Here is a 15,476-nt window from a genome sequence, read left to right as displayed (position 1 = left end):
TTAAGGGCAGCAGGTGTGTGTACCTGGAGTCCCAGGAACATTGCAGAGCATTCGTCTGTGCTGGTCGGTTGCAACATAGCTGGAACCAGTTTATTTATATATCATGTTTTCCAGAGATACCTTTGTGCTCAGGATGGTTTGCAGAAAATAATCAGTCTAGATAAAAAAAGTCATAATAAATAAAAGGTATAATCTCACTATAGTGAATTGCAGCTCTTTATTGCGTAGCCAAAGGCCATCACTAGTCATACATAGAATAACGCCGTGGAAAGTGGAAAACCTCTCAAAATATGATTACAACAAGTTAACTGCATTGTCTGCTGTAATATTCGACGCACATCCAATATTTTTAGCTCTGTAACACACAATTCAACCATTAACAAATCATTTTAAATATAGCAAATCTCAGTGAGCATAAATAGGTTAGTTAACAATATCCAGTCCTCTTGCATCCCAAAGCTGGTAGCCTTAGTGCCTAGTAGCTCCCCTCATAAACTTTTATACCTGGACCCAAACAACCGGAAAACATTTTTGAAGGCCCCTAAGGCTGAAGAACTGGGACGCAGGTGGCGCTGTGGGTTAAACCACAGAGCCTAGGACTTGCCGATCAGAAGGTCGGTGGTTCGAATCCCCACGACGGGGTGAGCTCCCGTTGCTCGGTCCCTGCTCCTGCCAACCTAGCAGTTCGAAAGCACGTCAAAGCGCAAGTAGATAAATAGGTACCGCTCCGGCGGGAAGGTAAACGGTGTTTCCGTGCTCTGCTCTGGTTCGCCAGAAGCGGCTTAGTCATGCTGGCCACATGACCCAGAAGCTGTACGCCGGCTCCCTCAACCAATAAAGCGAGATGAGTGCCGCAACCCCAGAGTCGGCCACGACTGGACCTAATGGTCAGGGTTCCCTATACCTTTAAGGCTGAAGAGTGTGGCAAAGCTTGTAGAAAGCTTGTAGAAACAACCAGCCTCTGATAGTGAGTGCATGGTGTTTCTCTCTTCAACAGGGTGATCAAAGAACTGGTTCATACACTTGCCACCTTTATGACATGGAAGAACAGACCTAGGTTCTTGTCTTAGACCATGCACAGACTTGATGGTTCTGCATTGTGGCCCAATATCTGCAGTTATTTAAACACACACACACACACACACACACACACACACACACACACACGATGATAGTGGGAAGATTATGTGAACTGGGTTGATACATGCATAGGATTTGTGTGCAGAGTCCCTTTCTTACATGCCGAGATTTGTACATAGTGGGTGGGAGGATAGTGCCAGCTCCCTCATATTAAAAAGGAATTGCCAGCTTGGTAAGGGTGTGAATTGGGGCGTTAAATCTACTGACTCCCTAAAAGACTAACTAACTGCAGAATAGGCTTTTGTGCACATGCTTATTTCATCACATATGTAAAGCAGCTTAGTGATACATGCAGTATACACATGTTCAGAATGTTACTGTGGGAATGTTACAAAGTGACCTTAAAAGTTAAAGAATGTGTCTTAGCAAATGGGAATTGTGTAAAATTGACTTGCTCATCGCTGTCAAAAGGCACCTTACCACAAGTGCAATTGTTATTAGTTTTAATGGATAAACCACCCTTAGTTCTTATTCAAATGAAGAACTAAGTGTTGTCATGTTGTGAAAACGGCAGTCTTATGCAGCCTTAAAGGATAACATGATGCTGTAAATATAGTCCACGAAAGTGTATGCCATAATTTTCTCAGCTACCCCTCTGCAAATGTGTTGTCAACTTCAATTTTGCATTCTGTCTGTCCACTAAAGGTGTTTTGCAGAAGCATGGTGACCTGATGAATGCACATACACTAGGTTCTGTGTGTTACTTCTATATTTTAGGAGTCTCCCAGTCAAGAAAGTGATCAAATTTTCACTAGCTGTTGATCACTAGCTCACTTACTTTCCTATATGATTTTGTGCTTTTACATTTTTTCTTGTTCTATTATAATTCACACCACTTTCTTGTGCTAGCTGAAAAGTGATACATAAGCCCATAGATAGATAGATAGATAGATAGATAGATAGATAGATAGATAGATGTTTCAAGTTGGAGGGTCAGGTTTTCCCAAAGCCGGCATGAAGAGACTGTGTTCTTTAGGCTGTAGATCACTAACCTCTGCAGAGACCCCATGGTCTCTGCACTAGGTGTTCTGGTTGCATTTCTTCTGAGCTGCTCTCGTAGTTGGAGCCATCCCTCTGTATCGGTATGGTATTGTCAGTCTGCTCTTTTTCTTTTTGGAAGGTGGCTTAGCGCCAAGAGTTCCTGTGATAAATCCTTTGGCTGTGTATTCCTATCTGAGGGCTTCGAGCAGATTTGTATTGTAAGCATTGGCTGCACATGGTGGGTTGTGTGAAGTCACAGAAAACGGGGATGGGTGGTAAGTGGGTTTCCTGCGCAAGGGGTGTGTGTGTTTAAAACAGTTCTTGCAGAGCTACACCGTCTGTGTCCTTGCAGCTGTGTGAACTGATCTAGGGTTTGGGTTGGAATGGAGTGGAAATTATTGCGGTCTGGTAGACCTGTGAGCACCAGATGTGGAGACGTATTCCAAGTGACTAGCAACTATTTTCCCTTTTGAAAACGAAGTGGGACCGATAGAGAGAATGAGATATTTCGGATAAATGTAATCTTAGCTCCCTGGTATTTTTCCAGGGCACTGTCAGTGCAGGTTGCCCTCCTCCAAATTGTTCATTAAGTGTAGATATCAAATTGCTATAATAAACACAGATATTATAATGCCTGTGTATTCTACAAAAGGAGAGAGAACCAAAGGAGGCACAAAATGAGCCACCTTGAAATCCTTAAAAAATGAAAACCAATCCAGGACCACTAATTGCTCCACTGCTACCTATTAACAGAGGGAAGCCAGAGGAGGCTTGCTGGGTTTGGTTTTTGAACATCAAAATCTATTTGGCATTCACAGTTGTGAAATAGAAGTGATCTTTGGCCAAGGGTGCTAAATATGTGATCCAGCAGGGAGGGGGATATGAAAAATAAAGTTTTTATGTCCAAGCTAGAGTCTGAGAATAGGTCTTTGCTTAAAAGGAAAAGCTGGAATTTCTGTTTGAATATATTATCTGCCTTTACACATGGCTCCTAGCAAAATATCATATTTTTTCTTATTTTTCCAGATAGCCTAGCTGAAACAAAGCTTTTAGCAGGCACTTAAAACTGTGGAAGAAAAGTGCCTCCATAATATTAATAATTAAGCACTAAAAAGATGTTTCTCACAGACGTGGAGCAAACATGTGTTCTGTGGAGCATTCTATGATGCAAGCCACATAACGTGAAGTTGTCCTTTGGATGACAGTGCACATTCCCTTCTTTGATCCTCTTGCAGGTTTGGTGAAGTGCATGTGTGAGTCTGTATTCCTCTATGTCTCCCTCCATAGAAATTTGTGAGGGAAGGAGTCATAGTGAATGACTGTGGATGATGCTTCAAATTAGCTGTAGAATATGGTTTGGATTGTACCGTTTTAAATTACAGGTATGTGGTTGAAAGGCCACGACCTTTTTTTCTTTTTAAAGAAATTCTCAGCATTTAGAATAGTAGCATATAAGGAAAAAGGTTTGTCTAGAACCTTGTCTGCACTTTTTCAGAGTGCAGGATTTATTTATTTTTTCGTTTTACCAGTGGGTAGCATCTGACGCCATAGAATTCTGATGCTTTCTGCTATGATATCCCATGAGACGTATTTATATTTGAATGCCCTAGCCCTCACAGTGGTGTATGCAAAGGCCAATGTGATTGCACGTGACTTGCTTTTGCAGTTTTGATTTTTGCCCTCTGTTAAGCGGATACAACTGTGTTGAAGCTAAGGAGGTCACACACTAGGCGTGTGTTCATTAGTCAGAAGCAAACATAAAAGGAAGGTTTCTGTATGTCTGCATTCATGTCAGTAGCAGAAAGAATTAGAAGAATAAAATAATGGTGGTTCTGAAAGGCCGTGAGTGATTGCATTTCCCATATTGAAATACCATTCAGCAGTTTGAAGTAGAAACACCAAATCACAGGGTCACTTAATGTGCCTTGTTGTGCGGAGGGCTGAGTCGTTCTTCCCTGAGCAAGACAAAATGGCTGGTGCTGAAGAACTGCTTCATAGCTATCTAGCACCTGCGTAACCATCTGCCTTGTTCTGTACAGGATGTTCCTTATTGCTAAAAGAAAACAAACAACAACAAAAAACACCCTACTCTATTAAAGCCTCATATTAGATCTCTTCGTTTTCTCCTCCCCCCACTAAAAACCTGGACAAGATTGTGTTTTTGGTAAAGCTACTGGTAATTTTTTTTGTCAGCTGCTAATTGGAATTATTTTTTGAGCATATTTTTGCAAAATTGTGGTGCCTATTTGTGCTTTCCGCCTCCTCTTCCCAGATCCTCAGTATGTAATGTAATGTACCTCCGTTATCCTCTGATGAAAGGTGCTATAGAAATTTAATAAATAACGACGACAACAACAATAATAAAATGCATTCTCTAGATTAAAAACTCAAGAATACAATCAATTTCAGTACCAAGACCCAAACCCAGCCTAAAAGGAAGACTAATACTGGCCACCAGCAATAGATAATTTAGCACATGAAAAGAGTTGACAGATATTAATGTTTAATATCAGAAGACCTGGAATAATAGAAAGGTCTGCTTCTGGAGCTAAAAAGACACTGAAGTAGGTGTTAGGGGAACACTTCTTAAAAATGCGTCACACATAATATTTTATTTAAAGTACTTACATGCTATCTTTCAAGGCAAAGCCCTAGCAAGATGCCTTACAAAAGATAATTAGATGCTTATACATAGCAGGAACCTTGTGTTTCCAAACATTGTTATGGTACAGTCCAACTGCAATGGTTCTTGCCTAAGCCCCCAGTGACCTTCCTTTTAGTCATCCACTTGTGATCCGTACTGTTGACAACCAGCATTATTCCCCCTCCCCCAATACATTCCCCCTGCTCTGGTTCCACCTCCCACCTGGGTTGGTCTGATGCATAGGTCTGTGAAACATTTGTTCCAATGATAATGATTTCAGGATTCAAACAGCACTCCCCTTCCAGGTATGATTAGAGTTTAGACTGCCTTCATGCTAGATCTAAGTAGAGTGGAGGGTAATCTGGGGGGAAAGGAAGGGAGAAATCATAACCCAATGGGTTTTGTTTTGCTTTTAAAATGTCTCACTCTGCTCATTTGTTGTTGCTTCTACATAGCCACAGTGGAGTGCTACAACCCAAGGATGAACGAATGGAGCTACGTAGCAAAAATGAACGAGCCTCACTATGGCCATGCTGGAACAGTGTATGGGGGGCTGATGTATATCTCAGGTAAGCCTTCCTATTACCACCACCACCACCTCCTCCTCCTCCTCCTCCTCCTCCTCCTCCTCCTCCTCCTCCTCCTAAATTTGTATACTGCCCATCATCCAACGATCTCAGAGTGGTTCACAGCATAAAAATACAAGATAAAACACATAATAAAAACAAGAACAAAAGAAACCAATAATCCCTCCCTCCCACAAAACATTTTAAAGCATACAGGATGTAAATCAGCCAAAGGCTTTGTTGAAAAGCAATGTTTTTGCCTGTCATGTAATGGTGCATAATGAAAGTGCCAGGCAAGATTCCATGGGGAGAACACTCCACAAATGGCCTGTTACTGTGTTGGCACCTTCTGGACAGAAAGCACACAAAGAAGGGCCTCCAATGATGATCCCAACGATAAATTGGGGGGAGGCGGTCTTTGGGATATTGTGGTCCTGAGCCATTTAAGGCTTTATAGGTTAAAACCAGTACTATGAATTGGACCCAGAACCTAATTGGCAGCCAGTCCAGTCAAGCCAGGGTCAGTGTAATATGCTCAAATGGCCTTGACCCAGTGAGCAACAAGACTGCTGAATTCTGCACCAGCAGAGATTTCCAAACTGTCTTCAGAGGCAGCCCTATGTATAACATGTTGCAGTAATCTAACCTAGAGGTTACCGGAGCATAGACAACAGTTGTTAGGCTATCCCTGTCCTGATAGGGGCGTAGCTGGGACACCAGCTGAAACTGATGGAAGGCACTCTGCTGAGGCCAGCTGAACCTGAAGCAACAGTAATGGATCCAGGAGTGCCCCTGAGCTATGTGCCTGCTCCTTCAGAGGGAGTGTAACCCCATCAAGAGCAGGCTACCTCCCACTAACAGTGCCTCAGTCTTACCTAAATTGAACTTCAATTTGTTGGCACTCTTCCAGTCCATTACTAAGACGAGACAACGGTCCAGCACATCCACTGCCTCACCTGCAGATGTAAAGGAGAAATAGAGTTGTTTGTCATCAGCATATTGCTGACAATGTACAGTGGTACCTCGGGTTACATACGCTTCAGGTTACATACACTTCAGGTTACAGACTCCGCTAACCCAGAAATCGTGCTTCAGGTTAAGAACTTTGCTTCAGGATGAGAACAGAAATCGTGCTCTGGCGGCGCGGCGGCAGCGGGAGGCCCCATTAGCTAAAGTGGTGCTTCAGGTTAAGAACAGTTTCAGGTTAAGAACGGACCTCCGGAACGAATTAAGTACTTAACCCGAGGTACCACTGTACTCCAAAACTGTGGAGTGCTCTGGACATCTCTTGAGATTCATCTGCTACAACAGCAGAGTTAAGATACTGGTGGATGAAGCAGATCTTACTCCAAGCCAACCTAGCATTCGGCAACAGCATCCACAGACCCATGGTCTGGCAACCATAATTCCCCAGGTTGGAGGAGGGGCTAGCGCACGGCACAGTCACCAACTGCCTGTGCCCTGTGCCCCTTACCTGGCCTGCCCCGCCTCCCACACCTTCCCTCCCCCTGCCCTGAATCATGGCATGCTCTTCCCAACTCTTCTCTTTGCAAGCACATCCTATGCCTCAACAAAAAACCCAAATTAAGAAACCCACAAGTTAAAAACCGTTTAAAAACATTTTATTATAAAACTTATTACTTCTGAGTGAGATTGCTCCCCACTACTCCCATAGTTTTTTAAAAATGTAATTCCAGTAACTTGTATCAAGATCAGTTTGCTCTTTCCAAGCACTGGTTTCTAATGCCCCCCACAAATCCTAATTTCCTTCAAAACTGTTCCAAACAGGACATGCTATGACATCTTCAGATTTCATTTTAGATACAGTTATCTCAGCTGGCAGGTGATTATTTTCTGAAACAACCTCCTTAATAACTTATTTGTGTTTCTTCTTCTTAAACCTTCAAAAAAGGGTTTATTAGGAAATCACAAACTCAGCCACCATGCTGTCTCTAATCCTACAGGTGTCTCTATTGTAAGAACTGACTCATTTTGACTGGGATAAGTTGTACCTCAGGGAGGCCTAGCAAATCCAATGCATTTTAAGAAAAATACTGCATCTTTGGGGTAAACATCAAGAACTTTGAAGTCTAGCCAGCGTATGTAAATCATTGCATCCTTCAAACACGTCATCAGAGGGAGAGAGCAGCCTACAGAGTCTGTTTTGCCTGATTCACATCAAAACACTGTGATTTTAAAAACCTATTTTAGTTGGCAGCAGTGCAGCAGTTAGCTTATTCTCTCAGTGTTATCAATTCTCTGAACAATTGTCTCCCCCAGAGAGGGCTGGAAGCCAGAGGAGCATATGCCTCCCGTCTGCCACATGCACCTGTGTCAGAGCGGAATGCCTAGGGTGGGGCCCCCAAATCCTTTCAGCTGCCTTGTTCTTGGATCAGTTTTTCCATGAAAGAAATGTCTTCCTCCCATAGCAGGCTGCAATCATGAGTACTGTACTGCTTCCAAGCAGGGTCGAGTTGATGGCACACGTACTTTGCATTCAGAAAGCCCTTGCTTCAGTCCTTGGCATCTCAAAGCTAAAAGACATGGGTGGCAGGTGCAGAGGGACCCCCCTTCCCAGCCTTAGACCCTGGAGGGCAGCTGCCAATCAACTCTGGGCTGATCCTATAGAAGTCTGTGTTGTTTCAAATGAGTTTGTATCTGCCTCTGGTTCTAGCAACCTACTCTGGCTGTGGGTGTTTTTGGACAGAATTAGGAATCCTGCCCTTTTGTTTTTAGCAGCATCTTCTACAGAGAATGCCATAACAGCATAAAATGTGCCACAGAACCCTTTATAACTATGGCAGCAAATGGTGCGCACAGCACTCAAGGTCTATGCAAAGCCCTTTTCATCTGGCATAAAATATTAATTTCACATATATGCTCCTAGGGTCAGAACTGGCAGTGTCTGACCATAAATGAGAGCTTGGGGTCATAGTGGATAGCGTGATGGAGATGTCAACCAGGTGTGTGGCAGCTGTTAAAAAGGCAGATTCCATGTTAGGGAAAAGAACTGAAGAGAAAACTACCAATATCGTAATGATATAATACAAATCGATTATGCGACCGCATTTGAAATACTGTGTACGGTTCTGGTGGCCTCACCTCAAAAAGGATATTGTGGAGTTGGAAAAGGGCAACAGCATGATAAAGGAAATGAAGTAACACCCATATGAGGAAAGGTTGCTGCATTTTGGGGAATGAGGAAAAGTGAGTAAGACGTAACATAATAAGTTTGTAAAATAATGCACAGTATGGACAGAGAAAAGTTTTTCTCCCTCTCACTTGACACCTAGAACTCATGGGCATCCAACTTGGATGGCTTTAAAAGAGGATTGGACCAAATTCATGAAGGATGAAGTTGTCAGTGGCTGCCAGCCAGGGTGGCCATGCGCTGCCTCCGTGGTTGGAGACAGCATTGCTTCTGAATACCAGTTTCTGGAAACCACAGGAGGAAGAAGTGCTGTTGTACTCAAATCCTGCTTCTTGGTTTGCCACAGGAATCTGGGTTACCACCGTTAGAACAAGATGATGGGCTAGACAGGCCACTGGCCTCATCCAGCATCATCTTATGTTTTTAGTCTTGCACTTCATTGTAGGGAGTTGACAACAGGTTGACAGAGGCATGTTTTTAGCACTTGTGCCATCTTCAAGTGTGTCTGCATTATTTTTTGTGTGTGTTTTGATAGGTAGTTATTTAATGCATTTATTGCTATTTGCGTATTTATATGTAGCCCTTCATCCTGTTTGTATTTTAGAGTGGTGTACAACCAGTTTATATCACAGTACAAATAAGCAGTAATAAAAGTAGACAAACAAAACTTAAGATATCCTGAAAGCTCAAAATGACTGGGTGAATGAAAATAGTTTTGCCTTAATGCTGGAAAAATTGCAGTGTGTTTAAAGCTGCTTACAATGTTGATCATCAAATACTTTTTAATAGATCATCAAATACTTTTTTGTGTACAAAACAAACTAATCAACAAAGTGTTAGGAGCAGAACCCAGCAAACATTTTTTTTAAAAAGAAAGAACCTATTCAAGGACGAAATGGTAAACATTTTTAAAGCACGCAGAAATAAATACAGTTGGCATCCTTTTCATGGGGGGTTCTGTTCCTGGCCCCTCTTTGCATCAGCAAAGCATACATAAACACATCCCTGCCCCGTTCTGCTGTTTTGGTGATATGTTTAATGACATTTTGGTCACTTCCAGGTTCAGTGATGTGCGCATATGCGCGATCACACATCATTCAGTCGTGCATTAATCGGTCATTGCCTGTAAATAAAACTCTGTCAAATGCCTGAAGGTTAAAGTAGAAGGGGCCCAGCAGATCTCCATGAGGAGGACATTCCAAATCACTGCCTTTAGTGTCCATATGATCTCACCTATTCAAACATGCCCCTCCCTGGTCCTGAATGGGGTAACTGTGCCCCTAAAGAACCAGGTGCGCAGCCTAGGAGTCATTCTGGACTCACAGCTGCCCATGGAGGTGCATGTCAATTCTGTGTCCAGGGCAGCTGTCTACCAGCTCCATCTGGTATGCAGGATGAGACTCTACCTGCTCGCAGACTGTCTTGCCAGAGTGGTGCATGCTCTAGTTATCTCTCGCTTGGACTACTGCAGTGCGCTTTATGTGGGGGTACTTTTGAAGGTGACCCGGAAACTACAACTAATCCAGAATGCGGCAGCTAGACTAGTGACTGGGAGTGGCCGTCGAGACCATATAACACCGGTTCTGAAAGATCTGCATTGGCTCCTAGTACGTTTCCAAGCACAATTCAAAGTGTTGGTGCCGACCTTTAAAGCCCTAAACGGCCCTGGCCCAGTAGACATGAAGGAGCGTCTCCACCCCCATCGTTCTGCCCAGACACTGAGATTGAGCACCGAGGGCCTTCTGGTGGTTCCCTCCCTGCGAGAAGTAAGGTTACAGGGAACCAGGCAGAGGGCCTTCTCGGTATTGGTGCCTGCCCTGTGGAACGCCCTCCTACCAGATGTCAAAGAGAAAAACAACTACAGTGGTGCCCCGCAAGACGAATGCCTCGCAAGACGGAAAACCCGCTAGACGAAAGGGTTTTCCGTTTTGGAGGTGCTTCGCAAAACGAATTTCCTATGGGCTTGCTTCGCAAGACGAAAATGTCTTGCGAGTTCCTGCAGGGTTTTTTTCCCTCCCCCCCCCCTTTCCCCAAGCCGCTAAGCCACTAATAGCGCTAAGCCGCTAAGCCGCTAATGGGGTTGCTTCGCAAGACGAAAAAACCGCAAGACGAAGAGAATCGCGGAACGGATTCTTTTCGTCTTGCGAGGCACCACTGTATCTGACTTTTAAAAGACATCTGAAGGCAGCCCTGTTTAGGGAAGTTTTTAATGTTTAATGCTGTATTGTGTTTTTAATATTCGGTTGGATGCCACCCAGAGTGGCTGGGGAAATCCAGCCAGATGGGTGGGGTATTTTTTATTTTTTTATTTTTTTATTATCCCCTGAAAGACTGGGAATAGCTGCTACCAGTCAGTGTGGACAATATTGAGCAAGATGGACCAGTTGTCTGACTGTGTAAGGCAGCTTTCTGTTCTTCTAACTGTTGATCTCATTAGTATTCCTCTTACATGAGGTGTTTGCTTTTTCTCCCCTGTCCTAGGAGGCATCACCCATGACACTTTCCAGAAGGAACTAATGTGCTTTGACCCTGACACAGACAAATGGATTCAGAAGGCTCCGATGACCACAGTTAGGGGCCTTCACTGCATGTGTACTGTCGGTGACAAGCTTTACGTCATTGGTGGAAACCATTTTAGAGGAACCAGTGATTACGATGATGTTCTAAGCTGTGAATATTACTCGCCAAGCCTAGACCAGTGGACACCAATCGCTGCTATGCTGCGTGGTCAGAGTGATGTCGGGGTGGCTGTGTTCGAAAATAAAATATACGTTGTGGGAGGATATTCGTGGAATAACCGTTGTATGGTGGAAATAGTCCAGAAGTATGACCCAGAAAAGGATGAGTGGCACAAAGTCTTTGACCTCCCAGAATCCCTTGGAGGCATCCGTGCTTGCACTCTGACAGTTTTCCCTCCCGAGGATAATACAGGCTCACCATCTAGAGAATCACCTCTTTCGGCCCCTTGAGACGTGGCATTGCTGGACTTACCATGTTGTCGCTCCAATACCACTGCACTGCATCAGGGATTCGCCTATTTGTCTTCAGTAGTATCTTACAAGGCTTACCCTGAAGCAGCTGGCACAGTAACACAGTTGGGGGTGGGATGTAACAAGAAGATGGGCGTCACTTGTGGGGTTTGGTCTAGAAAGTTTTATCGAGTGGACAGCCAAGTGCCAAGCAAAGTGAGGTTTTATTGTTTCATTTTGTTTTTTGAGGCAAACGCTTAAAAAATGAGGTATTGTCTTAGGAAAAGAAAAACCTTTGCATCAGGCGCATAGATGTTCTCTACTGGGTGCACGGGTCACATAGATCAAGAAGCCGTGTAAGTTGAGCCAGTGGGGGGCGGGGTGTGTGTGCAATGAATGGGGAACCTTGTTTGCTAAGCCCTGTTGCTGGAGGACCATCTTTCCTCGCTGCACCTCTGGAGAGAGGGGGAGCCCCTGATGCACACAACTTTTAGCAGCTATCTGGCCTCAGCTACCTCCCTCTTCTAATGGAGTATTTCAGACCTGTTTACTGACCTGACACTGGAGGTGCTTTTCAGAGGATATGGCAGACAAGAGAAACACAGCCTTTTTGAGACCATTAATAGATATACAATAAGCAGACCCTGAATCTATAAACCAGGGTTGTTGTTTTTCTAAATAACATATTAAGGGGTTTTCTTTTCCTTTTCCTTTCTGAACCTCCACATGCAAAGTGAAATGTGCTGGAGATTTGTAATTGTGTTTTTACTTTCTGTTCTCTTCCTCCTTTCCTTTACTCTGCCCCAAAATAAAAGCTCTGATTCATCATGGGAGCCTGAGCAATTCATACATTGGAGGGAGGGGGTTTGGTTCAATTGCGCAACCCAGTGCGGTGCCTGTACTAGATTTTGGGGTAAACAAGGGCTAGAATCTCTTAATTTGAAGCCACTAAAATTTTGAGCAAATGGTTCCCTACTTTCCCCTCCTCCTTCCTCCTCCCTCCACAACCCCCCTCCAAATACCTTTTTGTTGGTTAAGAGAACTTGCTTCTTACACCTCTGTATAAAATCTCAGTTAATACGGTTGTTTAGCACAAAATGCAGCTTTTACAGAGAGCTGCTTTTGCTCAGAGAATTCAGACTACCCTGTTTCTTTTGTTCAATAAAATCTTTAACGGCAATTAGTTGGGTGGTTTTTAAATTTTTAATTGTTTTAAAGGGCTCATTAACCTTCTCTCCCTTCTCCCACTTCCCTGTTGCCAGGAAACGTCTGTATGTATCTTTGTGTGTGGGTAGCACAACCTGCTGGGAAGCCAGTTTTGTAAGAGCTTCCAAATTTTGGGGGGGAGAGCAATGCTTGACCTACTTTTCCAGCAGCTCCCCTGGGAAGCCCAGGCTGAGCCCATTGTGAATTCTGTGTCTGCAAGGGGGTGGGGTGGGCACTGGGGCTGAAAAGTTATTCGCAGAAAGCCGGTTTGGCTGAGCTTAATAAACCACCCCACAAGGTGGAGCAGAATCTCTGGGGCATGCTTGGAAGAGGTTTGTCAGCTGTGGCTTTGAGGCACACACAGGGCTCTCAAGTGGAAAGGCTAGAGTTCAGTGGTGGGGGGCACCTTCAGGTTGTGGGCTAGGAGGGAGCCCCGTCTGCAACACTGGAGAGCCACTGCCAGCCAGTGCGGTCAAAACAGCTAGATGGATCCTGTTGGTAGGGACCCCAAGGGTCATCTCTCCCAACCCTCTACAATACAGGTATAACGCCTAAAACATCCATGACAGGTGGCCATCCAACCTCTGCTTTAAAACCTCCAAAGAAGAAGAGTCCTCCACCTTTCCATCCCACAGTCGAACAGCTCTTAAAGTTCTTTCTGATGTTTAGTTGGAATCTCCCTCCTTGTAACTTGAAGCCACTGGTTCATGTCCTACCCTCTGGAGCAGGAGAAAAGAAGCTTGCTCCATCCTCCATGGGACAGCCCTTGAGATATTTGACTGGTACATGGCAGCTTCCTGAGTTCCTATGGGCAGTGTAGTGAAGGAATGTGGTTTGCAGAGTTGGACAAGGCAGACTTGGGTTTAGATCTGATGCAGCACGTAGCTCTCTAGTGCAGTGTTTCCCAACCTTGTGCCTCCAGCTGTTTTTGGACTACAATTCCCATCATCCCTTGCCACTGGTCTTGCTAGTCAGGGATGATGGGAGTTGTAGTTCAAAAACAGCTGGAGGCACAAGGTTGGGAAACACTGCTCTAGTGGACCTTGGGCCAATCTCTAGGCTCATCCAGAGGCAGCCAGTGGGATGCTCTCCAGAGGCTGTTGTTGGGCTACCAACACCAATCAGCCCCAGCCAGCAGAGTTAATTGTCATGATTGATGGGTACAGTAGTCCAATAATACCTGAGGGGGTATTACCTGCCTAACCCCAGCCTACCTCACAGGGTTGTGAGGATAAAAGGTTTGAGAGGATCCTGGTCTTGGAGGAAAGGTGAGACAAGAAGTAATAACATTAAAATTAACAATAGACTTCTGCAGCAGCAGAGAAAAAGCACTGCTATTGAAAAAGCATTGGTTACATAACTGAGCTTTCTGAGAACCTCCTTTTTTCATTAAATAAAGTGGTTCGTATGGGTGCAAATATGTGTTTGAAAGCCTGCTCTCTTCTGAGGGATGAGAGTGGTGACTTAAGTTTTTCCAAAGACTGGAAATCTATGTCTACCAGATTAAGCATCAGCAATGCCCATTTTCTCATTGCATAATGTTTGCAGGTTGCAGGAATGCAGCATTTCTGAGCACTGGGTTTGGATTGCTCTCAAGGTTCAGAGGCAGGGCGGATTTCTCAGAAGCGAGGCATTGGCAGGATTTTGCACAGAAGGCCAAAAAGTCTGCAGAAAGCAAATAGATCTACTTCGTAAGCAGTTCTCTGGGAGAGCCCAGCACAAGTGTATCTGCAGGGGCAGCCAAAACTCTTTTTGCTAGGGTTGCAGTGTTCCCAGAACATTCAATGTCATCCTGAATGGCTCTTCTCAAAAAGGAAAGAGGCATGCTTCATCAAGAGGTGGCAAGTTAAAACTATGGAAATCACTCCCACAAGAGGCAGCGGTAGCCACAGACTTTGCTGGCTTTAAAATGACCAGACAAAAGCATGGGGATAAAATTGGCCACTAACCCTGATAGACATGTTCTGCCTCCACCGTTAGAGGCAGCATGCTTCTGAATGCCAGTTGTTAGAGAGGAGAGTGTTGCTTCACTCAGATCCTGCTTGTGGGTTTTCCATCTGGTGGGCCACTATGGGAACAGGATTCTGGGCCAGATGGACCCAGTGGCCTGGTACCGCAGGCTCTTCTGTTCTCTAAGCCCCTTGGCACTCCTGCTTTTGACATCTGGGATAGTGGAGACCCATTGCTTGCTGTCCATTCATGACAAGTTGCCTGAAGGCACTCTGCACTGCAAATACTCTGCACTTGCCCATTGAGGTGGGTGCATCTTCTTGCATTTTATAAGGGCAATGCCAAAATGGATTTGCTGGACCTGTAATTCTCAATGGTGGTCCCAGGAAACCCGAATACCACTGCTGGCATGATATAAGCATTAAAGTATGTGAATCCAAAGTTCTGTGTCTGCTTGTGTAACTGCTCTAGGTTTATCAGTGAGGAGGCAGACCAAGAACAATGACAAGACAAAGCATAGCCATGCTCTGTGTTTACAGCCCCCTACTCTAAAAGTTTGTCTCTGTGCTTCTACGTTCTTTTTTTTTTTAAGTGTGGTTCAACTGGCAGAATTCTGAAGGTTTGAAGGCAGGCCAGTTGCTGTTTTGTATATTGCATCCCCCCCCCCATTTTATTGTTTGCTACAGATATTTTAATCCTGCTGTTCCCCAAAATTTCCCAAGGTGGCTTACAGATGGAAAGCAATTGCAGAGAGTGCAATTCAAATTGTCATAATAATCATGAGAATTAAAAGGCAAGGTGATCTTGAAAGTCAGTTAACGATCAGTCGCAGAAATTAGATCTGAATTATTTGTGGTGAGGACTCAGTA

The 15,476-nt window shown here is 44.3% G+C and overlaps 1 protein-coding gene across 12 annotated transcripts in view; it reads left to right on the top strand.

The window, feature by feature from the left end:
- Window positions 1-12,631, top strand: part of KLHL13 (kelch like family member 13) — a 78,125-nt gene extending 65,494 nt beyond the window's left edge. For all 12 annotated transcript variants that reach the window (XM_028715543.2, XM_028715539.2, XM_028715535.2 and 9 more), the window contains 2 exons: window positions 5,221-5,334; window positions 10,964-12,631. In XM_028715543.2, the coding sequence (XP_028571376.1) occupies window positions 5,221-5,334; window positions 10,964-11,451 (602 nt within the window). In that variant the 3' untranslated portion in view covers window positions 11,452-12,631. The remainder of the gene's footprint in view (window positions 1-5,220; window positions 5,335-10,963) is intronic.
- Window positions 12,632-15,476: the final 2,845 nt, after the last annotated feature.

This window comes from Podarcis muralis, chromosome Z (genome assembly GCF_964188315.1).
Source record: "Podarcis muralis chromosome Z, rPodMur119.hap1.1, whole genome shotgun sequence".
Lineage (NCBI taxonomy): Eukaryota > Metazoa > Chordata > Lepidosauria > Squamata > Lacertidae > Podarcis > Podarcis muralis.
Note: the sequence above shows the minus strand (reverse complement) of the source record. Positions and strands in the feature narration are given on the sequence as shown.